This window comes from Mchenga conophoros, linkage group LG2, assembly GCF_057382185.1.
Source record: "Mchenga conophoros isolate Kocher_MC1m ecotype Shallow Benthic linkage group LG2, M_conophoros_male_GT1.1, whole genome shotgun sequence".
Lineage (NCBI taxonomy): Eukaryota > Metazoa > Chordata > Actinopteri > Cichliformes > Cichlidae > Mchenga > Mchenga conophoros.
In genome coordinates this window covers 32,627,907-32,653,922 of record NC_140527.1, presented here as the reverse complement: position 1 = coordinate 32,653,922, position 26,016 = coordinate 32,627,907, and the positions used below count along the sequence as shown (strand labels likewise).

The following is a 26,016-nucleotide window of genomic DNA, read 5'->3' as shown; positions in this document are numbered from 1 at the left end:
CATTAAAAGAGTCTGTGCTCTAAATCCAGAGCAGTTTTTCTTTTATATTAATGGTGGTGCTGGAACAGGAAAATCACATCTTATCAAATGCATCTACTCAGAAGCATCTAAGATACTGAGCAAAGTGCCCAGATATGCAGACGACGTTGACATATCAAAACCCACTGTCCTGTTAACTGCTTTCACTGGGACTGCAGCTTTTAACATTTCTGGAACAACACTGCATTCTCTTCTCAAGCTGCCTAGAAGCTTAAAACCTCCCATTCAGGGACTTGGCAATCAGCTGGATGAAGTCAGATCAGAACTTTTGAATGCTGAAATAATCGTCATTGACGAAGTGTCTATGGTGTCAAGACATCTGTTTGCATATGTAGATGCAAGACTCAAACAGATCAAAGGGACTCGGAGACCCTTTGGAGGCATGTCAGTCATTGCTGTCGGAGACTTCTATCAGCTACCCCCAGTGCGACAGTCTAAACCTCTCTGTGTGCACGACCCGTCCGAGATCGACCTGTGGCGGGAGCATTTTCAGATGATCACTCTGACTGAGATTATGCGTCAGAAAGATGATGTTGTCTTTGCTGAGATGCTGAACAGAATTCGTGTGAAAGGAAAGTTGGATGAGCTTTGCGAAGCAGATAGAGATTTGTTGTCACAGGCCATAACTGAACCAGCCCTTTGTCCAACTGATGCGTTGCACATTTTTGCAACTAATAAAGAAGTGGATGCACACAACTCTGCAACACTGGCTCTGCTCCACACTCATATCATTGACATCCATGCAGATGATTATAGAAAAGATCCTAGAACTGGCAGAATGGCACTTCAAGACAGACCATTGAAAGGAGGTAAAAACGAGTTACCAGACACACTGAAAGTTGCAGAAGGAGCTCGTGTCATGCTCACCAGAAACATTGACATACAAAATGGTTTGGTTAATGGAGCTTTTGGAATACTACTTAGAGTAGTTCACTCTGAAAACGACCAACACATCATCAAGCTTGGACTTAAAATGGATAATGAGACATCTGGAAAGAATAACCGCACACCAGCAGACGACATGGTGTACATTGAGAGAGCAGAGGAGAATCTGAAGCAGAAAGGAGTGGTACGAAGACAGTTCCCAGTGAAGCTGGCCTTTGCATGTACAATACATAAGGTACAGGGTATGACAACTACATCAGCTGTTGTCTCTCTTAAGAGCATTTTTGAGCCCGGCATGGCCTACGTAGCTGTCAGTAGAGTGACGTCTCTCAGTGGACTGTATCTTCTTGATATGGAAGAGAAAAAAATATTCACCAACCCAGAAATCACTGCAGCGCTTGAGAACATGAGACAAGCCAACCTTGATGACATGATGCCTCTTCTACACGTGAGGCAAACACTGAGCAGGTCAGAGGTTTTCACCATTGTTCATCATAATACAGAGGGACTGCCAGCTCACATTAATGACATCAAAAGTCACCATGAATTGTGTCTAGCAGATGTTTTGTGCCTAACAGAAACACACCTGCGGGGCTCTTTTGTCGCAGAGAGTCTCCACTTGGAAAATTACAATTTGTTCAAACGCAACAGACACCTGTCCTACACAAACTTTCCCCAGATGGCAAACAGAAGTGGTGGTGGAGTTGCTGTTTATGTGAAAAGTGACATTCAAGTGCATGAAAAACAGTACATCCATAATGTAACTGACCTTGAATTTCTGGCTTTAAAGGTTGAAGCACCAGTCAGTGCTCTGATTGCAGTTGTATACAGACCTCCAGACTACACTCTGAGGCCATTCCTGAAAAACCTGGTAAGCCTATTAGACTCATTGGAGATCATGGACTGTCATCCCATCATAGTTTGTGGTGATTTTAATGAGAATGTTTTATCCAGTGCAAACAAACCAATCCTGGAGCTGTTTGAGTCTAGGGGATACGCACAGGTCATCACTGCCCCTACCACAGAGAAGAACACACTGCTTGACCTAATTTTCATTTCTCAGTCAGATCGATGTCTCCATTCTGGAGTCATGAAGACATACCATAGTTACCATGACCCAGTATACTGTGTATTGTCCTGTGATGATTCATGATCTAGATCTTTGAATACAGTAAGTAATTTCTATATTTTTGAATGACTTAAGAAAGTAGAGCGATATTTAAAAGTTGACGCCCTGCATTGCAGTATAATGGTTGAATTGTTTACATAAAATACAATTACATGAATTAAGTAATGATATCAGTAAAAGATGACAATTTTATTTATTACAGAAAATCTAAAATTCACTAACAGTAACCTATAAATGTCAGAAAAATCAAATATAGCAGTTTGAAACGAACAGTGTAGGCATATCCTCTCTGCAGCCAGGCTTCAACATCCTGCCAGGCTGCCCCAGTCTCACTGTGGCTGGGAGGGAGGGAGGGTGGACCAGAGGATTGCCTACACAACACATAAATGTTCAACAGCTTCTTCATTGTTTCTGAGAGAACAATAATGACTAAAGGTTGCTTTTTAAAAAAACAAACAAACAAACAAACAAACAAACCTAATTACAGCAATAATGACAGTTAAGCCACTTTATGTGTGCCTCTATTTTGAAATACTATTTACAAAAATGTTATTATTTTGGTTTGTTATAAACTTTAAACTTTTTCAAAAGTATACGATTATATTTTTGGACAAATCTTTCGATGAAACATAAATTTTTATGAGCTTTTATCATGTTTCGGCCAGTGCATTTATTAGGGTGGGTCTGGGTTGATAACTGCACATTTCTGGCCAGAAATGTTTCAGCAGTGTTACATAAGTAGTACATATGTTACACTTGCTTTCTGTTACCAGCTGATACCCTACATTTGTATAGACATTGGATGGTGTGAGGTTGGGGAGTTGAGTGGGGGGGGGGGGGGGGGGGGGTTACGGTGGGAGCTGAGGGGGGGGGGTGTTAGGTTTCCTTTTTTCTTTTTCTTTTTTAAGAGAGACACAGTCCTCCTGTGTCTTCTCCAAGCTTCACATGTAAGATCCAACAGTGTGAAGCACATAGCAGCTAGAAACTGTAATGCCACAGATCAGAGAGGCTTCATCATCACCATCTTCATCGCCGTACGATCAGAGCGTGAGACTTCACATCTGGAGCACAGGAGACATTCTGTGATAAGTCCTCCTTCTAGCTTGTCCCACAAGCAGCCGGTGAGATTTACTCACAACAAAAAGGGTTAATGACATAATTTCCATGAAAACATGTATTCATTCTTTGTAAAGTGTTTAAATTGTGTTTTCACTTGACCTTAGGAGTGTTAGAGTGTATTGTAATGTCTGTACTCAGGTGTTTCCCTCTGTGATCCATCCCCATCAGAGCTGAGACACTCAGGACTGAACAGACTGCACAGTTTCTGTGACCGAGCCTCCAAAACACCTTCTTTGAAACCACTCATGATAGAAGGGCCTCATATTTGCAGCAGCACTACTACAGGTATTCAGGTTATTACAGGATGTGTTTGTTTCTTAGGACCAGCTCTGAGTGCACACTACCTAACATATACACCTTTCTGTTCATTACAAACCAACTACTCTGGATCATACGGCCAGTTGGCAGGAATGTTGCTGCAGGAAAACATCCCTGGAGATCACCATCATTGTCAGACTGACTGTGCCTCCTCTGTGCAGTGTCAAGATCCTCTCTAAATGAGTGTGTAAGTTAACATTTTCATTATTTTATTCCCTTTGACAAGACAAGTATCACTGATATTTACATTTACAACTACATATGTTCCCGTTTTCTGCTCTTCTTTTAAAGTCCTCAGCTATCCTGCTTCTGTGCTGCTTGCCACACATCAAACACTGGCCGGATGACAGGGAGGATCCACTCTGAAGTCACTGGACATGATGAGGATCATATGGGACTTCATAGTTTCACAGAAACATTGTGCTCTGTGATTACAGGTTTTAAATGGACATAATGACTGCCTCTCTCTGATCAACAGGCTAAAGGATTGTTTTCATTGTTAGTGCTCTGTACAATGTATGCTTATTTAATATTTCATCACAGAGCAAACCTTTATTTATTTAACATTTTTTTATTTTGTTTTAATGTTGAATTAACTGTGGGGATTTTTTTAAGTGGGCACTTGGGATGTCATATGACCAGAAATGTGGTAACTGGAATTCAACAGTATGGAAGAAAAAATCTGCTAAGAACGAAACACATACAAAAACCCCCAAGAAAATTCAAATTCATTCCATGTAATCCAATCTAAAACATTTTAAACTGCTGAACAGCAACACAAACAGTGTTAAAAAACAGTGTTAACAGAATGATTATGATGATTTTGTACCAAAGTTTCAGGTCACATGGCACACCTAGTGTGTAGTGTGGGGTATCAGCTGGTAAGTATAGGTTTTTTCATATTTGTGTCCTTAGAGTTTAGATAGATAAAGCCTTGTGTATAATAATTAGTCATAACCACAACTCAAAGTCAGGGACTAACTAAATTTGGGACTTTGTGTCTGAGCCCAGGTTAAAACAATGTGTAAAAAAGCATTTAGTGGCATGGCTGAACAATGCTGTAAACTATTGATACTTATTTATCCATGTTCACAAAAAGGACTAATGTGTTTATTTGATTATTTGCATGTGTTAAACTGTGTCACCACCTTAGGCTTTCATTTGAGTTTACTCACAAATCTCTATACAGTTCTCTTTTACCACTGTGTGGATTCTGTTTACATTAAAACATAAAAAAGAATGAGTAATAAAAAGATGTGTAGACAGATCAGAAGATTAAGTAGACCGATAGAAACAGCTGTTCAGCCATGTTCTAAGAAACCAACACAATTTAAAGGTTCAGGATTGTGGTTTTAAAAGTTGAATTTTCATGTATTTCATATGTTGCTCATTATTTTTTATTTAGTTATTTAATTTAGTTATTTTTCTTTATTCTACCAGTCCTTTTCAGAAAGAAGCTGTAAAATATGACTTAAGATTTTTATGTTATTTTCTATGACATACAAAACAAATTGATGTATGTAATACTATTAAACATGATATACACATGTGTATATGTCTGAAAAACATCATGCTGTATATTAAAGTTTGTATTTTCTGCAGAATGTTTGTTCATCTTTTAAGTTCATTTCAATTAGAAGAATATGAACTTTTAATATTCATTCAGAGGTTTTCTGACTCTAAATTTTCTTTTGTCATTACTCATCTTTTTATTATTTACATTTTAAACATGCTTAGCTTTTTCCAACTTCTTCTGTGTGAACATCAGCTTTCAAAGGTTCTGCACTTTTATTTTCAGGTTAAAAATTCTGTATTTTCCAGCTCATTCAGATTTTTAACTTAACATTCAGCAATTAATTCATTTCAGTGCATACATTCAGATTCAAGCATTCACACTGCAGTTTCTTCAGAAAATGCACTTTCTAGTTATATTTTATTATTATTATCTATTCCGTACGTTTTTTGAAAGCCAACTCCTTCAAAACCGTTCAACTTAGAAAAACCATTCAAACACCGTTAGATTCCTATTCTTTTGGACAACATTGCTTCTATTTTTCTCATTTTTAACATTTATATTTTTAATTTTATTCAACTTTTTTCAACAAAAATTTATAATGTATTTCAATGGGGAGACCCTTCAAATTCTCATTCAACTTCATCCTCTTTAAACTGTATCTACTTCCACATACATTGACATAGAGCCACCATTCAAACTTTAAAACGAAGACAAGACATTCAACTATTCAACTTGTATTTATCTTTTCAATATCTATTATACTTTTTCTTCAGTTCCAGTTTAAGTTTCATGATGTTTTTTCACCCGTTTCAGAGTTTATAATGGGTGTGTATGGGACGGAATGTTGGGGCTAGAGTGAGGCAGCTCAACTGCTAGAGTGAGAGGAGCAAAAAAATTAATCTTAAAATCTTTTTTAAAACTGCTGCTGTGTCCGCAGCGTTTGCTCTACAGGTATGATTTTACCCTCAAAATGTAGCCATCGCTGTCCTCTTTCATCCAATGTGTTTACTATTGTACTAGGTGTTATGGTTCTTTCATAAATGTCACCAATGCACAGCCTCCTCCCTCCAACTCTTCCATAGACTCTAATGTTAAAATCGCTCAGAAGGTTGGTTTGAAAATCAGAAGAGCATGGTGTCTTTCCACTGTCACCATGTCCATATAATAAACTCCACAGGCATGAAAACTGAGAATTCAGTAGACTAGAAGCTGCTGTCGCTCACGGTGAAATAATTTTGTCAATACGACTTTTACTTTTCATTTGGGAACGATTTGTTTCGGCCTGACTTTTCTGTTCATTTTAAGCAGCAAAAGTGAGGCGCATGTCTGTGTACGTGTGTATGGAGCCATTGGGTGCGGTCACTATAGCAACCAGGCTCACACCTGCCTGCTTAACGAGCTCTGCCTGCCACTGTACCAAGATTCATCTTAAGCACTTCTCTTTCAACTGCTGCTGTGTCCACAGTGTTACAGCCATCATTTTACCCTCAAATTGTCGCCATTATTGTTCTCTTTCCAACACCGTGTCTTTCAAAGCTCAGGCATTTAAACTTTTTAAACCGTGTGGATCAAAGTGGAGGGATCACATTTTCTTCATTCAGTGATTCAAAGAATATGACCTTTTAATATTCATTCAGATGTTTTCTGACTCTAAATGTTCTTTTCTCATTTCTTAGGGTTTTCTAATTTACATTTAAAGCATTTTCAGCTTTTTTCCAACTTCTTCTTCTGTGTAACCTTCAGCTTTTAGCAGTTCAGCACCTTTGTTTTCAGGTTAAATTTGATTTTTTGATTTTTTTTTTAATTTCATTCAATATTTTTAACTCAAAATTCAGCAATTAATTCATTTCAGTGCATACATTCAGATTCAAGCATTCACACTGCAGTTTCTTCAGAAAATGCACTTTCTAGTCTTTATTGTGTGGATGCTTTAAGCATCCACACTATTGAGTTCCTGTTTCTCTTTATTCTTTATTATTATTATTATTATTATTATTCTAGTTGCTTCCGTACACTTTTCGCCGTTTAACTACTTCCACAATTTTCAGCCGATTTTCACCGTTCAAATTTTAAACTATTCTGCTATTTTTGCTCTTTCCTGCTACGATTTTTGCTATTTTTAACTATTATACTTTTTAAAATATTCCACTTTTTTCCTTTAATTTGTCCCATTGAAATGAATGGGAAACTTCTGCAATTCTGCTAAAATTTGCTTGTTTTTGAAACTTAACTACTTCCTCATATTTTCACCTAGAACAACCATTCAAATTTTAAAATGTTCACAAATTATTGGGCTATTCAGGTATGATTCAGCTTTTTCAAATCTTCTACTGTTTTACTTTTATGCCTCTTAAAGTTTTGAGTTGCAAAATTGTGATTTTTCACAAAATACATGTGTTGTTATGGTTGCTATGCTCTTGGCTTCCAGTGTGCCACTGAAGGTTTTGCAATTTTCACTTCATGTCCGAACAACTTCCTGCTACTTGCTCAATTTTCACTCAACTTCCACAAATTATACATCAAAACGTAGGTATTTTTGCTGGCTTTCAGAAAATGTCACCATCATTGTTGTGGGATTTATAGAATTTTTGCAAATCTCCTCAGACTAACACAAGGTCAGAAAACTCTCCATATAAAGTGAATGGAGAGCTTGTTCAAAATCACCGCTGGATTTCTGTAATGAGAGGCATATTCGAATCGTCATATCTCCTTAACGAAGCAAAGTTAAGACATGAGGCTTGTCCCCGAATATCTTCAGACACCCCTGACGCTCACAATTCAAGAATTTCTTTCTCACCTATTACCGTTCTGAAATGAGTTGGACTTGTTTGAGGGTAGGAAATTCGTCCTTCGCTCAGATTTCTTCAGATTTCAAACTATGGAAATGAACCACTTTTTTCTCTCGTCATAACTTTTTGTTGGATTTCCACAGAGACCTGAAAATTTCCATGATTGTTCACCAAAGCCTGCTGTCTCTTACGGTGAAAGAATGATATCGATACTCCAAATAGATTTCGAGTTAGAAAGCGTTGTTTGAGGGCAAGTCAAGGCAGTTTTTGCTTCGCTCTACTCAGTTATGGTGCATTACAAGTCAAATATCTTTAATAATTCATATTTTAATGATAAATTGTAAACACTGGAAGATTCCCCCATCTCTTCTGAACAAAACGGTGTAAGAATGACCGCTCTAGCCCCTACGGTTTGGAAATTATGGTCATTTGTTTGAGGGGAGTCCTCACTATGAGAAATAGGCTGCAATAATCCTGTGCCTCTCTGTGCTGCGTGTGTAAAAAGAGGCACATGTTTTGGCGGGAAAAAGTACACAGGCTCTCTGATTGGTGGATTCAAATTCAGCAGCTCCCAGGCTGACCTAGAAACTTATTCTCTCTCCCTGTGCATTTTTTTTGCTGATTTTTTCATTTAACAAGTATATTTGAGGGACCCTCAGCATGTTCAGCATTTTTTCAGCTGTCCATTTTGCTTTTCCAATTTTTCTGTTTAACTTATTACTATTGTGCTAAATCATACTGTTTCTGCTATTTTATAAGATTTGTGCTTAATATAGTATTTCTGCTTTTAATAGTATTTATGCTTAATCATACTATTTCTGCTTTTTATAGAATTTGTGCTTAATATATTATTTCTGCTTTTTATAGGATTTGTGCTTAATATAGTATTTCTGCTAAATTATAGTATTTCTGCTTTTTATAGTATTTGTGCTAAAACATAGTATTTCTACTAAATGTAGTATTTATGCTTAATCATAGTATTTCTATATATTTCTGCCAGGTCCCCAGGCAGCCAATCCTCTGTGAGGACTTAGACATTCAAATTTTCAAATCAGGGCCTGCACGGTTTCCCAGCCAATCATATATGTGTCCTGAGGCATTCAAATTTGCATATTGGGGCCTTCATGGCTTCTAAGCCAGCCAATCATATCTGAGGGCTGAGGAATTCAAATCCACAAATCAGGGCCTGCACGGCTTCCCAGGCAGCCAATCATATATGTGGCCTCAGGCATTCAAATTTGCATATTGGGGGAATTCGTGGCTTCTAAGTCAACAAGTCATCCATGTCGTATATCTCTAAAGATTCACATTTTAATGATAAATTGTTAACACTGGAAGATTCCCCCATCTCTTCTGAACAAAACGGTGTAAGAATGACCGCTCTAGCCCCTACGGTTAGGAAATTATGGTCATTTTTTTGAGGGGAGTCCTCACTATGAGAAATAGGCTGCAATAATCCTGTGCCTCTCTGTCCTGCGTGTGTAAAAAGAGGCACATGTTTTGGCGGGAAAAAGTACACAGGCTCTCTGATTGGTGGATTCAAATTCAGCAGCTCCCAGGCTGACCTAGAAACTTACTTCTCTCTCCCTGTGCATTTTTTTGCTGATTTTTTCATTTAACAAGTATATTTGAGGGACCCTCAGCATGTTCAGCATTTTTTCAGCTGTCCATTTTGCTTTTCCAATTTTTCTGTTTAACTTATTACTATTGTGCTAAATCATACTGTTTCTGCTATTTCATAAGATTTGTGCTTAATATAGTATTTCTGCTTTTAATAGGATTTGTGCTTAATATAGTATTTCTGCTTTTTATAGAATTTGTGCTTAATATAGTATTTCTGCTTTTTATAGAATTTGTGGTTAATATAGTATTTCTGCTTTTTATAGGATTTGTGCTTAATATAGTATTTCTGCTAAATTATAGTATTTCTGCTTTTTATAGGATTTGTGCTAAAACATAGTATTTCTACTAAATGTAGTATTTATGCTTAATCATAGTATTTCTATATATTTCTGCCTGGTCCCCAGGCAGCCAATCCTCTGTGAGGACTTAGACATTCAAATTTTCAAATCAGGTCCTGCACGGTTTCCCAGCCAATCATATATGTGTCCTGAGGCATTCAAATTTGCATATTGGGGACTTCATGGCTTCTAAGCCAGCCAATCATATCTGAGGGCTGAGGAATTCAAATCCACAAATCAGGGCCTGCACAGCTTCCCAGCCAGCCAATCATGTATGTGGGCTCCAGGTATTCAAATTTGCATATTGGGGAATTCGTGGCTTCTAAGTCAACAAGTCATCCGTGTGATATATCTCTAAAAATTCATATTTTAATGATAAATTGTCAACACTTGAAGATTTCCCCATCTCTTCTGAACAAAACGGTGTAAGAATGACCGTTCTAGCTCCTACGGTTAGGAAATTATGGTCATTTGTTTGAGGGGAGTCGTCATTATGAGAAATAGACTGCAATGATCCTGTGTCTCTCTGTGCTGCGTGTGTAAAAAGGATGCACCTGTTTTGGAGGGAAAGAGTGCACAGGCTCTCTGATTGGTGGATTCAAATTCAGCAGCTCCCAGGCTGACCTAGAAACTCACTTTTCTCTCCCTGTGTGTGTGTGTGTGTGTGTGTGTGTGTGTGTGTGTGTGTGTGTGTGTGTGTGTGTGTGACAGAGAGAGAGAGAGAGAAAGGCTTTTAATGGGATGATCTTATTCTAAGATTCAAATTCAATATATTTAGACTGGTTGACTGAATTGGATCTTGTGTGTGTGTCTCTCTGTGCATGTGTGTTTTCTTATGTGTACATATTTGTGATTGTGTGGCTGTTATAGATTTTTTTGCTGATTTTTTTCATTTAACAAGTATAGTTGAGGGACCTTCAGCATGTTCATCATTTTTTCAGCTGTCCATTTTTGCTTTTCCAATTTTTCTGTTTAAGTTATTACTATTGTGCTAAATCATACTATTTCTGCTATTTTATAAGATTTGTGCCAAATACCGTATTTCTGCCAAATATAGTATTTCTGATTAATTATAGTTTTTTCTACCAAATCATAGTACAGTATTTCTGCTTTTTATAGGGTTTGTGCTTAATATAGTATTTCTGCTAAATTATAGTATTTCTGCTTTTTATAGTATTTGTGCTAAATTATAGTATTTCTGCCAAATTATAATATTTGTGCTAAAACATAGTCTCAATTTAAAATTACAATATTCATAGTTCATCACAGTGTCTCTGGTAAATCACAATATTTCTGCTCTGTTGTACTATTTTTCTAAATCATAGTGTTTCTGTAATGTTTAAGTATTTTTGGCTAAATATATTCTTTCTGTTATCTTATACTATTTCTCCTAAATTCTTGTATTTTTGAGAAGTTATCATGTTTCTGGTAAGTTACAATATTTCTGCTAAATTCTGCTATGCTATTGTATTTCTGCCAAGTATTATGTTTCCTCTAAGATATTGCAGTTCTGCTAAGTTATTCCATTTTAGCAAACTTCTTTTGCTTCTGCAAAGTTTTTACAATTTCTGCAACTTTTCAGCTTTTTCAGCTACTTTTTGCATACAGCTTAAGCTTTAAGCATCCACACTGCATTTTCGCAGGAAATGCAAATTTTTCTAGTTATTATTATATTTTATTATTTTTCCGTACGTTTTTTGAAAGCCTACTCCTTCAAAACCGTTCAACTTAGAAAAACCATTCAAACATCGTTAGATTCCTATTCTTTTGGACAACATTGCTTCTATTTTTCTCATTTTTAACATTTATATTTTTAATTTTATTCAACTTTATTCAACAAAAATTTATAATGTATTTCAATGGGGAGACCCTTCAAATTCTCATTCAACTTACTCATTTTTAAACTCTTACTACTTCCACATACATTGACATAGAGCCACCATTCAAACTTTAAAACGAAGACAAGACATTCAACTATTCAACTTGTATTTATCTTTTCAATATCTATTATACTTTTTCTTCAGTTCCAGTTTAAGTTTCATGATGTTTTTTCAGCCGTTTCAGAGTTTATAATGGGTGTGTATGGGACGGAATGTTGGGGCTAGAGTGAGACAGCTCAACTGCTAGAGTGAGAGGAGCAAAAAAATTAATCTTAAAATCTTTTTTAAAACTGCTGCTGTGTCCACAGCGTTTGCTCTACAGCCATCATTTTACCCTCAAAACGTAGCCATGGCTGTCCTCTTTCATCCAATGTGTTTACTATTGTACTAGGTGTTATGGTTCTTTCATAAATGTCACCAATGCACAGCCTCCTCCTTCCAACTCTTCCATAGACTCTAATGTTAAAATGGCTCAGAAGGTTCGTTTGAAAATCAGAAGAGCATGGTGTCTTTCCACTGTCACCACGTCCATATAATAAGCTCCACAGGCATGAAAACTGAGAATTAGGTAGACTAGACATTGCTGTCGCTCACGGTGAAAGAATTTTGTCAATACGACTTTTACTTTTCATTTGGGAGCGATTTGTTTCGGCCTGACTTTTCTGTTCATTTTAAGCAGCAAAAGTGAGGTGCATGTCTGTGTGCGTGTGTATGGAGCCATTGGGTGCGGTCACTATAGCAACCAGGCTCACACCTGCCTGCTTAACGAGCTCTCTCTGCCACTGTACCAAGATTCATCTTAAACACTTCTCTTTCAACTGCTGCTGTGTCCACAGTGTTAAAGCCATCATTTTACCCTCAAAACGTCGCCATCGTTGTTCTTTTTCCAACATCTTGTCTTTCAAAGCTCAGAGATGTAAACTTTTTAAACTGTGTGGGTCCAAGTGGAGGGATCACATTTTAGTCATTCAGTGATTCAAAGAATATAAACTTTTAATATTAATTCAGATGTTTTCTTTTTTGTTTTTCTTAGTCTAAATTTCTTTTCTCATTTCTTAGAATTTTCTAATTTACATTTAAAACATTTTCAGCTTTTTTCCAACTTCTGCTTCTGTGTAACCTTCAGCTTTTAGCAGTTCAGCACCTTTGTTTTCAGGTTAAATTTGGGTTGTTTTTTTTTTTTTTTTATTTCATTCAATATTTTTAACTCAAAATTAAGCAATTAATTCATTTCAGTGCTTACATTCAGATTCAAGCATTCACACTGCAGTTTCTTCAGAAAATGCACTTTCTAGTTATTATATTTTATTTTTCCGTACGTTTTTTGAAAGCCTACTCCTTCAAAACCGTTCAACTTAGAAAAACCATTCAAACATCGTTAGATTCCTATTATTTTGGACAACATTGCTTGTATTTTTCTCATTTTTAACATTTATATTTTTAATTTTATTCAACTTTATTCAACAAAAATTTCCCATGTATTTCAATGGGGAGACCCTTCAAATTCTCATTCAACTTACTCATTTTTAAACTCTTACTACTTCAACATACGTTCACATAGAGCCACCATTCAAACTTTAAAACGAAGACAAGACATTCAACTATTCAACTTGTATTTATCTTTTCAATATCTATTATACTTTTTCTTCAGTTCCAGTTTAAGTTTCATGATGTTTTTTCACCCGTTTCAGAGTTTATAATGGGTGTGTATGGGACGGAATGTTGGGGCTAGAGTGAGGCAGCTCAACTGCTAGAGTGAGAGGAGCAAAAAAATTAATCTTAAAATCTTTTTTAAAACTGCTGCTGTGTCCGCAGCGTTTGCTCTACAGGTATGATTTTACCCTCAAAACGTAGCCATGGCTGTCCTCTTTCATCCAATGTGTTTACTATTGTCCTAGGTGTTATGGTTCTTTCGTAAATGTCACCAATGCACAGCCTCCTCCCTCCAACTCTTCCATAGACTCTAATGTTAAAATGGCTCAGAAGGTTCGTTTGAAAATCAGAAGAGCATGGTGTCTTTCCACTGTCACCACGTCCATATAATAAACTCCACAGGCATGAAAACTGAGAATTCAGTAGACTGGACATTGCTGCCGCTCACGGTGAAAGAATTTCGTCAATACGACCTATACTTTTCATTTGGGAGCGATTTGTTTCGGCCTGACTTTTCTGTTCATTTTAAGCAGCAAAAGTGAGGCGCATGTCTGTGTACGTGTGTATGGAGCCATTGGGTGCGGTCACTATAGCAACCAGGCTCACACCTGCCTGCTTAACGAGCTCTGCCTGCCACTGTACCAAGATTCATCTTAAGCACTTCTCTTTCAACTGCTGCTGTGTCCACAGTGTTACAGCCATCATTTTACCCTCAAATTGTCGCCATTATTGTTCTCTTTCCAACACCGTATCTTTCAAAGCTCAGGCATTTAAACTTTTTAAACTGTGTGGATCAAAGTGGAGGGATCACATTTGAGTCATTCAGTGATTCAAAGAATATGACCTTTTAATATTCATTCAGATGTTTTCTGACTCTAAATGTTCTTTTCTCATTTCTTAGGGTTTTCTAATTTACATTTAAAACATTTTCAGTTTTTTTCCAACTCCTTCTTCTGTGTAACCTTCAGCTTTTAGCAGTTCAGCACCTTTGTTTTCAGGTTAAATTCGTTTTTTTTTTTTGTTGTTGTTTTTTAATCTCATTCAATATTTTTAACTCAAAATTCAGCAATTAATTCATTTCAGTGCATACATTCAGATTCAAGCATTCACACTGCAGTTTCTTCAGAAAATGCACTTTCTAGTTTATTTATTATTATTCTGTATTCCGTACGTTTTTTGTAATCTATCTCCTTCAAAACCGTTCAACTTAGAAAAACCATTCAAACACCGTTAGATTCCTATTCTTTTGGACAACACTGCTTCTATTTTTCTCATTTTTAACATTTATATTTTTTATTTTATTCAACTTTATTTAACAAAAATTTCCCATGTATTTCAATGGGGAGACCCTTCAAATTCTCATTCAAATTCCTCCTCTTTAAACTGTATCTACTTCCACATACATTGACATAGAGCCACCATTCAAACTTTAAAACGAAGACAAGACATTCAACTATTCAACTTGTATTTATCTTTTCAATATCTATTATACTTTTTCTTCAGTTCCAGTTTAAGTTTCATGATGTTTTTTCACCCGTTTCAGAGTTTATAATGGGTGTGTATGGGACGGAATGTTGGGGCTAGAGTGAGGCAGCTCAACTGCTAGAGTGAGAGGAGCAAAAAAATTAATCTTAAAATCTTTTTTAAAACTGCTGCTGTGTCCGCAGCGTTTGCTCTACAGGTATGATTTTACCCTCAAAACGTAGCCATGGCTGTCCTCTTTCATCCAATGTGTTTACTATTGTCCTAGGTGTTATGGTTCTTTCATAAATGTCACCAATGCACAGCCTCCTCCCTCCAACTCTTCCATAGACTCTAATGTTAAAATGGCTCAGAAGGTTCGTTTGAAAATCAGAAGAGCATGGTGTTTTTACACTGTCACCACGTCCATATAATAAGCTCCACAGGCATGAAAACTGAGAATTAGGTAGACTAGACATTGCTGTCGCTCACGGTGAAAGAATTTTGTCAATACGACTTTTACTTTTCATTTGGGAGCGATTTGTTTCGGCCTGACTTTTCTGTTCATTTTAAGCAGCAAAAGTGAGGTGCATGTCTGTGTGCGTGTGTATGGAGCCATTGGGTGCGGTCACTATAGCAACCAGGCTCACACCTGCCTGCTTAACGAGCTCTGCCTGCCACTCTGCCAAGATTCATCTTAAACACTTCTCTTTCAACTGCTGCTGTGTCCACAGTGTTAAAGCCATCATTTTACCCTCAAAACGTCGCCATCGTTGTTCTTTTTCCAACATCTTGTCTTTCAAAGCTCAGAGATGTAAACTTTTTAAACTGTGTGGGTCCAAGTGGAGGGATCACATTTTAGTCATTCAGTGATTCAAAGAATATGACCTTTTAATATTCTTTCAGATGTTTTCTGACTCTAAATGTTCTTTTCTCATTTCTTAGGTTTTTCTAATTTACAATTAAAACATTTTCAGCTTTTTTCCAACTTCTTCTTCTGTGTAACCTTCAGCTTTTAGCAGTTCAGCACTTTTGTTTTCAGGTTAAATTCGGGTTGTTTTTTTTTTATCTCATTCAAAATTTTTAACTCAAAATTCAGCAATTAATTCATTTCAGTGCATACATTCAGATTCAAGCATTCACACTGCAGTTTCTTCAGAAAATGCACTTTCTAGTTAGTGTGAATGCTTGAAAAGCATTCACAGTATTGTTCTTCTAATCTTTATTATTATTATTAGTGTGAATGCTTGAAAAGCATTCACAGTATTGTTATTCTAATCTTTATTATTATTATTATTATATTTTATTCTGTATTCCGTACGTTTTTTGTAATCCTATAACTTCAAAACCGTTCAACTTAGAAAAACCATTCAAACACCGTTAGATTCCTATTCTTTTGGACAACACTGCTTCTATTTTTCATATTTTTAACATTTATATTTTTAATTTTATTCAACTTTATTCAACAAAAATTTATAATGTATTTCAATGGGGAGACCCTTCAAATCCTCATTCAACTTACTCATTTTTAAACTCTTACTACTTCCACATACATTGACATAGAGCCACCATTCAAACTTTAAAACGAAGACAAGACATTCAACTATTCAACTTGTATTTATCTTTTCAATATCTATTATACTTTTTCTTCAGTTCCAGTTTAAGTTTCATGATGTTTTTTCACCCGTTTCAGAGTTTATAATGGGTGTGTATGGGACGGAATGTTGGGGCTAGAGTGAGGCAGCTCAACTGCTAGAGTGAGAGGAGCAAAAAAATTAATCTTAAAATATTTTTTAAAACTGCTGCTGTGTCCACAGCGTTTGCTCTACAGCCACCATTTTACCCTCAAAACGTAGCCATCGCTGTCCTCTTTCATCCAATGTGTTTACTATTGTCCTAGGTGTTATGGTTCTTTCATAAATGTCACCAATGCACAGCCTCCTCCCTCCAACTCTTCCATAGACTCTAATGTTAAAATGGCTCAGAAGGTTCTTTTGAAAATCAGAAGAGCATGGTGTCTTTCCACTGTCACCACGTCCATACAATAAACTCCACAGGCATGAAAACTGAGAATTCAGTAGACTAGACATTGCTGTCGCTCACGGTGAAAGAATTTTGTCAATACGACTTGTACTTTTCATATGGGAACGATTTGTTTCGGCCTGACTTTTCTGTTCATTTTAAGCAGCAAAAGTGAGGCGCATGTCTGTGTACGTGTGTATGGAGCCCTTGGGTGCGGTCACTATAGCAACCAGGCTCACACCTGCCTGCTTAACGAGCTCTCTCTCTCTCTCTGCCAAGATTCATCTTAAACACTTCTCTTTCAACTGCTGCTGTGTCCACAGTGTTAAAGCCATCATTTTACCCTCAAAACGTCGCCATCGTTGTTCTCTTTCCAACATCTTGTCTTTCAAAGCTCAGACATTTAAACTTTTTAAACTGTGTGGATCCAAGTGGAGGGATCACATTTTAGTCATTCAGTGATTCAAAGAATATGACCTTTTAATATTCTTTCAGATGTTTTCTGACTCTAAATGTTCTTTTCTCATTTCTTAGGTTTTTCTAATTTACAATTAAAACATTTTCAGCTTTTTTCCAACTTCTTCTTCTGTGTAACCTTCAGCTTTTAGCAGTTCAGCACTTTTGTTTTCAGGTTAAATTCGGGTTTTTTTTTTTAATCTCATTCAAAATTTTTAACTTAAATTCAGTAATTATTTCATTTCAATGCATACATTCAGATTCAAGCATTCACACTGCAGTTTCTTCAGAAAATGCACTTTCTAGTTATTAGTGTGAATGCTTGAAAAGCATTCACAGTATTGTTATTCTAATCTTTATTATTATTATATTTTATCTATTCCGTACGTTTTTTGTACTCCTACTCCTTCAAAACCGTTCAACTTAGAAAAACCATTCAAACACCATTAGATTCCTATTCTTTTGGACATGACTGCTTCTACTTTTCTCATTTTTAACATTTATATTTTTAATTTTATTCAACTTTATTCAACAAAAATTTCCCATGTATTTCAATGGGGAGACCCTTCAAATTCTCATTCAACTTACTCATTTTTAAACTCCTACTACTTCCACATACGTTGACATAGAGCCACCATTCAAACTTTAAAACGAAGACAAGACATTCAACTATTCAACTTGTATTTATCTTTTCAATATCTATTATACTTTTTCTTCAGTTCCAGTTTAAGTTTCATGATGTTTTTTCAGCCGTTTCAGAGTTTATAATGGGTGTGTATGGGACGGAATGTTGGGGCTAGAGTGAGGCAGCTCAACTGCTAGAGTGAGAGGAGCAAAAAAATTAATCTTAAAATCTTTTTTAAAACTGCTGCTGTGTCCGCAGCGTTTGCTCTACAGGTATGATTTTACCCTCAAAACGTAGCCATGGCTGTCCTCTTTCATCCAATGTGTTTACTATTGTACTAGGTGTTATGGTTCTTTCATAAATGTCACCAATGCACAGCCTCCTCCCTCCAACTCTTCCATAGACTCTAATGTTAAAATGGCTCAGAAGGTTCGTTTGAAAATCAGAAGAGCATGGTGTCTTTCCACTGTCACCACGTCCATATAATAAGCTCCACAGGCATGAAAACTGAGAATTAGGTAGACTAGACATTGCTGTCGCTCACGGTGAAAGAATTTTGTCAATACGACTTTTACTTTTCATTTGGGAGCGATTTGTTTCGGCCTGACTTTTCTGTTCATTTTAAGCAGCAAAAGTGAGGCGCATGTCTGTGTACGTGTGTATGGAGCCATTGGGTGCGGTCACTATAGCAACCAGGCTCACACCTGCCTGCTTAACGAGCTCTGCCTGCCACTGTACCAAGATTCATCTTAAGCACTTCTCTTTCAACTGCTGCTGTGTCCACAGTGTTACAGCCATCATTTTACCCTCAAATTGTCGCCATTATTGTTCTCTTTCCAACACCGTTTCTTTCAAAGCTCAGGCATTTAAACTTTTTAAACTGTGTGGATCAAGGTGGAGGGATCACATTTTAGTCATTCAGTGATTCAAAGAATATGACCTTTTAATATTCATTCAGATGTTTTCTGACTCTAAATGTTCTTTTCTCATTTCTTAGGGTTTTCTAATTTACATTTAAAACATTTTCAGTTTTTTTCCAACTTCTTCTTCTGTGTAACCTTCAGCTTTTAGCAGTTCAGCACTTTTGTTTTCAGGTTAAATTCGTTTTTTTTTTTTTTTATCTCATTCAATATTTTTAACTCAAAATTCAGTAATTAATTCATTTCAGTGCATACATTCAGATTCAAGCATTCACACTGCAGTTTCTTCAGAAAATGCACTTTCTAGTTCTATTTTATTATTAGTGTGAATGCTTGAAAAGCATTCACAGTATTGTTCTTCTAATCTTTATTATTATTATTATTATTATTATTATATTTTATTTTTCCGTACGTTTTTTGTAAGCCTACTCCTTCAAAACCGTTCAACTTAGAAAAACCATTCAAACACCGTTAGATTCCTATTCTTTTGGACAACACTGCTTCTAAATTTCATATTTTTAACATTTATATTTTTAATTTTATTCAACTTTATTCAACAAAAATTTATAATGTATTTCAATGGGGAGACCCTTCAAATCCTCATTCAACTTACTCATTTTTAAACTCTTACTACTTCCACATACATTGACATAGAGCCACCATTCAAACTTTAAAACGAAGACAAGACATTCAACTATTCAACTTGTATTTATCTTTTCAATATCTATTATACTTTTTCTTCAGTTCCAGTTTAAGTTTCATGATGTTTTTTCACCCGTTTCAGAGTTTATAATGGGTGTGTATGGGACGGAATGTTGGGGCTAGAGTGAGGCAGCTCAACTGCTAGAGTGAGAGGAGCAAAAAAATTAATCTTAAAATCTTTTTTAAAACTGCTGCTGTGTCCGCAGCGTTTGCTCTACAGGTATGATTTTACCCTCAAAACGTAGCCATGGCTGTCCTCTTTCATCCAATGTGTTTACTATTGTCCTAGGTGTTATGGTTCTTTCGTAAATGTCACCAATGCACAGCCTCCTCCCTCCAACTCTTCCATAGACTCTAATGTTAAAATGGCTCAGAAGGTTCGTTTGAAAATCAGAAGAGCATGGTGTCTTTACACTATCACCACGTCCATATAATAAACTCCACAGGCATGAAAACTGAGAATTTGGTAGACTAGACATGGCTGTCGCTCACGGTGAAAGAATTTTTTCAATACGACATGTACTTTTCATTTGGGAAGAATTTGTTTGGGCCTGACTTTTCTGTTCATTTTAAGCAGCAAAAGTGAGGTGCATGTCTGTGTCCGTGTGTATGGAGCCATTGGGTGCGGTCACTATAGCAACCAGGCTCACACCTGCCTGCTTAACGAGCTCTCTCTCTCACTCTGCCAAGATTCATCTTAAACACTTCTCTTTCAACTGCTGCTGTGTCCACAGTGTTAAAGCCATCATTTTACCCTCAAAACGTCGCCATCGTTGTTCTTTTTCCAACATCTTGTCTTTCAAAGCTCAGAGATGTAAACTTTTTAAACTGTGTGGGTCCAAGTGGAGGGATCACATTTTAGTCATTCAGTGATTCAAAGAATATGACCTTTTAATATTCTTTCAGATGTTTTCTGACTCTAAATGTTCTTTTCTCATTTCTTAGGTTTTTCTAATTTACAATTAAAACATTTTCAGCTTTTTTCCAACTTCTTCTTCTGTGTAACCTTCAGCTTTTAGCAGTTCAGCACTTTTGTTTTCAGGTTAAATTCGTTTTTTTTTTTTTTTATCTCATTCAAGATTTTTAACTTAAATTCAGTAATTAATTCATTTCAGTGCATACATTCAGATTCAAGCATTCACACTGCAGTTTCTTCAGAAAATGCACTTTCTAGTTAGTGTGAATGCTTGAAAAGCATTCACAGTATTGTTCTTCTAATCTTTATTCTATTTTATTATTATCTATTCCGTACGTTTTTTGTAATCTATCTCCTTCAAAACCGTTCAACTTAGAAAAACCATTCAAACACCATTAGATTCCTATTCTTTTGGACATGACTGCTTCTACTTTTCTCATTTTTAACATTTATATTTTTAATTTTATTCAACTTTATTCAACAAAAATTTCCCATGTATTTCAATGGGGAGACCCTTCAAATTCTCATTCAACTTACTCATTTTTAAACTCTTACTACTTCAACATACGTTCACATAGAGCCACCATTCAAACTTTAAAACGAAGACAAGACATTCAACTATTCAACTTGTATTTATCTTTTCAATATCTATTATACTTTTTCTTCAGTTCCAGTTTAAGTTTCATGATGTTTTTTCACCCGTTTCAGAGTTTATAATGGGTGTGTATGGGACGGAATGTTGGGGCTAGAGTGAGGCAGCTCAACTGCTAGAGTGAGAGGAGCAAAAAAATTAATCTTAAAATCTTTTTTAAAACTGCTGCTGTGTCCACAGCGTTTGCTCTACAGGTATGATTTTACCCTCAAAACGTAGCCATCGCTGTCCTCTTTCATCCAATGTGTTTACTATTGTACTAGGTGTTATGGTTCTTTCATAAATGTCACCAATGCACAGCCTCCTCCCTCCAACTCTTCCATAGACTCCAATGTTAAAATGTCTCAGAAGGTTGGTTTGAAAATCAGAAGAGCATGGTGTCTTTACACTGTCACCACGTCCATATAATAAGCTCCACAGGCATGAAAACTGAGAATTCAGTAGACTAGACATTGCTGCCGCTCACGGTGAAAGAATTTCGTCAATACGACCTATACTTTTCATTTGGGAACGATTTGTTTCGGCCTGACGTTTCTGTTCATTTTAAGCAGCAAAAGTGAGGTGCATGTCTGTGTACGTGTGTATGGAGCCACTGGGTGCAGTCACTATAGCAACCAGGCTCACACCTGCCTGCTTAACGAGCTCTCTCTCACTCTGCCAAGATTCATCTTAAACACTTCTCTTTCAACTGCTGCTGTGTCCACAGTGTTACAGCCATCATTTTACCCTCAAAACGTCACCATCGTTGTTCTCTTTCCAACACCGTGTCTTTCAAAGCTCAGACTTTTAAATTTTTTAAACTGTGTGGATCCAAGCGGAGGGATCACATTTTAGTCATTCAGTGATTCAAAGAATATTAACTTTTAATATTTTTTCAGATGTTTTCTTACTAAATTTTATTTGCTCATTTCTTAGGTTTTTCTAATTTACATTTAAAACATTTTCAGCTATTTTCAAACTTCCCCTCTGTGAATGTCAGCTTTTAGCACTTCAGCACTTTGGTTTTCAGGTGAAAATTTCTGTATTTTTCATCTCGTTCAACATTTTTAACTTAAATTCAGCAATTAATTCATTTCAGTGCATACATTCAGATTCAAGCATTCACACTGCAGTTTCTTCAGAAAATGCACTTTCTAGTTATTATATTTTATTTTTCCGTACGTTTTTTGTAAGCCTACTCCTTCAAAACCGTTCAACTTAGAAAAACCATTCAAACACCGTTAGATTCCTATTCTTTTGGACAACACTGCTTCTAAATTTCATATTTTTAACATTTATATTTTTAATTTTATTCAACTTTATTCAACAAAAATTTATAATGTATTTCAATGGGGAGACCCTTCAAATCCTCATTCAACTTACTCATTTTTAAACTCTTACTACTTCCACATACATTGACATAGAGCCACCATTCAAACTTTAAAACGAAGACAAGACATTCAACTATTCAACTTGTATTTATCTTTTCAATATCTATTATACTTTTTCTTCAGTTCCAGTTTAAGTTTCATGATGTTTTTTCACCCGTTTCAGAGTTTATAATGGGTGTGTATGGGACGGAATGTTGGGGCTAGAGTGAGGCAGCTCAACTGCTAGAGTGAGAGGAGCAAAAAAATTAATCTTAAAATCTTTTTTAAAACTGCTGCTGTGTCCGCAGCGTTTGCTCTACAGGTATGATTTTACCCTCAAAACGTAGCCATGGCTGTCCTCTTTCATCCAATGTGTTTACTATTGTCCTAGGTGTTATGGTTCTTTCATAAATGTCACCAATGCACAGCCTCCTCCCTCCAACTCTTCCATAGACTCTAATGTTAAAATGGCTCAGAAGGTTCGTTTGAAAATCAGAAGAGCATGGTGTCTTTACACTGTCACCACGTCCATATAATAAGCTCCACAGGCATGAAAACTGAGAATTAGGTAGACTAGAGATGGCTGTCGCTCACGGTGAAAGAATTTTGTCAGTAAGACATGTACTTTTCATTTGGGAACGATTTGTTTCGGCCTGACTTTTCTGTTCATTTTAAGCAGCAAAAGTGAGGCGCATGTCTGTGTACGTGTGTATGGAGCCATTGGGTGCGGTCACTATAGCAACCAGGCTCACACCTGCCTGCTTAACGAGCTCTGCCTGCCACTCTGCCAAGATTCATCTTAAACACTTCTCTTTCAACTGCTGCTGTGTCCACAGTGTTAAAGCCATCATTTTACCCTCAAAACGTCGCCATCGTTGTTCTCTTTCCAACACCATATCTTTCAAAGCTCAGGCATTTAAACTTTTTAAACTGTGTGGATCAAAGTGGAGGGATCACATTTGAGTCATTCAGTGATTCAAAGAATATGACCTTTTAATATTCATTCAGATGTTTTCTGACTCTGAATGTTCTTTTCTCATTTCTTAGGGTTTTCTAATTTACATTTAAAACATTTTCAGTTTTTTTCCAACTCCTTCTTCTGTGTAACCTTCAGCTTTTAGCAGTTCAGCACCTTTGTTTTCAGGTTAAATTCGGTTTTTTTTTTGTTTTTTTTTAATCTCATTCAATATTTTTAACTCAAAATTCAGCAATTAATTCATTTCAGTGCATACATTCAGATTCAAGCATTCACACTGCAGTTTCTTCAGAAAATGCACTTTCTAGTTATTATTAGTGTGAATGCTTGAAAAGCATTCACAGTATTGTTCTTCTAATCTTTATTATTATATTTTATTATTTTTCCGTACGTTTTTTGAAAGCCTACTCCTTCAAAACCGTTCAACTTAGAAAAACCATTCAAACATCGTTAGATTCCTATTATTTTGGACATGACTGCTTCTATTTTTCTCATTTTTAACATTTATATTTTTAATTTTATTCAACTTTATTCAACAAAAATTTCCCATATATTTCAATGGGGAAACCCTTCAAATTCTCATTCAACTTACTCATTTTTAAACTCTTACTACTTCCACATACATTGACATAGAGCCACCATTCAAACTTTAAAACGAAGACAAGACATTCAACTATTCAACTTGTATTTATCTTTTCAATATCTATTATACTTTTTCTTCAGTTCCAGTTTAAGTTTCATGATGTTTTTCACCTGTTTCAGAGTTTATAATGGGTGTGTATGGGACGGAATGTTGGGGCTAGAGTGAGGCAGCTCAACTGCTAGAGTGAGAGGAGCAAAAAAATTAATCTTAAAATCTTTTTTAAAACTGCTGCTGTGTCCGCAGCGTTTGCTCTACAGGTATGATTTTACCCTCAAAACGTAGCCATGGCTGTCCTCTTTCATCCGATGTGTTTACTATTGTCCTAGGTGTTATGGTTCTTTCGTAAATGTCACCAATGCACAGCCTCCTCCCTCCAACTCTTCCATAGACTCTAATGTTAAAATGGCTCAGAAGGTTCGTTTGAAAATCAGAAGAGCATGGTGTCTTTCCACTGTCACCACGTCCATATAATAAGCTCCACAGGCATGAAAACTGAGAATTAGGTAGACTAGACATTGCTGTCGCTCACGGTGAAAGAATTTTGTCAATACGACTTTTACTTTTCATTTGGGAACGATTTGTTTCGGCCTGACTTTTCTGTTCATTTTAAGCAGCAAAAGTGAGGCGCATGTCTGTGTACGTGTGTATGGAGCCCTTGGGTGCAGTCACTATAGCAACCAGGCTCACACCTGCCTGCTTAACGAGCTCTGCCTGCCACTGTACCAAGATTCATCTTAAGCACTTCTCTTTCAACTGCTGCTGTGTCCACAGTGTTACAGCCATCATTTTACCCTCAAATTGTCGCCATTATTGTTCTCTTTCCAACACAGTATCTTTCAAAGCTCAGGCATTTAAACTTTTTAAACTGTGTGGATCAAAGTGGAGGGATCACATTTGAGTCATTCAGTGATTCAAAGAATATGACCTTTTAATATTCATTCAGATGTTTTCTGACTCTAAATGTTCTTTTCTCATTTCTTAGGGTTTTCTAATTTACATTTAAAACATTTTCAGTTTTTTTCCAACTCCTTCTTCTGTGTAACCTTCAGCTTTTAGCAGTTCAGCACTTTTGTTTTCAGGTTAAATTCGGGGTTTTTTTTTAATCTCATTCAAAGTTTTTAACTTAAATTCAGTAATTATTTCATTTCAATGCATACATTCAGATTCAAGCATTCACACTGCAGTTTCTTCAGAAAATGCACTTTCTAGTTAGTGTGAATGCTTGAAAAGCATTCACAGTATTGTTCTTCTAATCTTTATTATTAGTGTGAATGCTTGAAAAGCATTCACAGTATTGTTATTCGAATCTTTATTATTATTATTATTATTATATTTTATCTATTCCGTACGTTTTTTGTAATCCTATAACTTCAAAACCGTTCAACTTAGAAAAACCATTCAAACACCGTTAGATTCCTATTCTTTTGGACAACACTGCTTCTATTTTTCATATTTTTAACATTTATATTTTTAATTTTATTCAACTTTATTCAACAAAAATTTATAATGTATTTCAATGGGGAGACCCTTCAAATCCTCATTCAACTTACTCATTTTTAAACTCTTACTACTTCCACATACATTGACATAGAGCCACCATTCAAACTTTAAAACGAAGACAAGACATTCAACTATTCAACTTGTATTTATCTTTTCAATATCTATTATACTTTTTCTTCAGTTCCAGTTTAAGTTTCATGATGTTTTTTCACCCGTTTCAGAGTTTATAATGGGTGTGTATGGGACGGAATGTTGGGGCTAGAGTGAGGCAGCTCAACTGCTAGAGTGAGAGGAGCAAAAAAATTAATCTTAAAATCTTTTTTAAAACTGCTGCTGTGTCCGCAGCGTTTGCTCTACAGGTATGATTTTACCCTCAAAACGTAGCCATGGCTGTCCTCTTTCATCCAATGTGTTTACTATTGTCCTAGGTGTTATGGTTCTTTCATAAATGTCACCAATGCACAGCCTCCTCCCTCCAACTCTTCCATAGACTCTAATGTTAAAA

General features: G+C 36.1%; 1 protein-coding gene across 5 annotated transcripts; it reads left to right on the top strand.

The window, feature by feature from the left end:
* The first annotated feature begins 663 nt into the window (after window positions 1-663).
* LOC146582384 (uncharacterized) lies at window positions 664-5,270 on the top strand. 5 transcript variants are annotated; one of them, XM_085296075.1, is made up of 5 exons: window positions 664-1,795; window positions 1,879-1,927; window positions 3,341-3,457; window positions 3,574-3,677; window positions 3,782-5,270. In XM_085296075.1, the coding sequence occupies exons 1-2, from the start codon at window positions 818-820 to the stop codon at window positions 1,906-1,908; spliced, it is 1,008 nt and encodes a 335-aa protein (XP_085152201.1). In that variant the 5' UTR covers window positions 664-817; the 3' UTR covers window positions 1,909-1,927; window positions 3,341-3,457; window positions 3,574-3,677; window positions 3,782-5,270. The 5 variants fall into 5 exon arrangements, with proteins under 5 accessions (XP_085152201.1, XP_085152216.1, XP_085152183.1 ...); XM_085296090.1 differs by lacking the exon at window positions 1,879-1,927 and having other exon boundaries at window positions 3,782-5,269; XM_085296057.1 differs by having other exon boundaries at window positions 664-1,927; window positions 3,782-5,269.
* The last annotated feature ends 20,746 nt before the right edge of the window (window positions 5,271-26,016 follow it).

Coding starts and splice junctions, on each gene's coding strand:
- LOC146582384 (XM_085296057.1), top strand. CDS start 818: ATGGCACTTCAAGACAGACCATTGAAAGGAGGTAAAAACGAGTTACCA.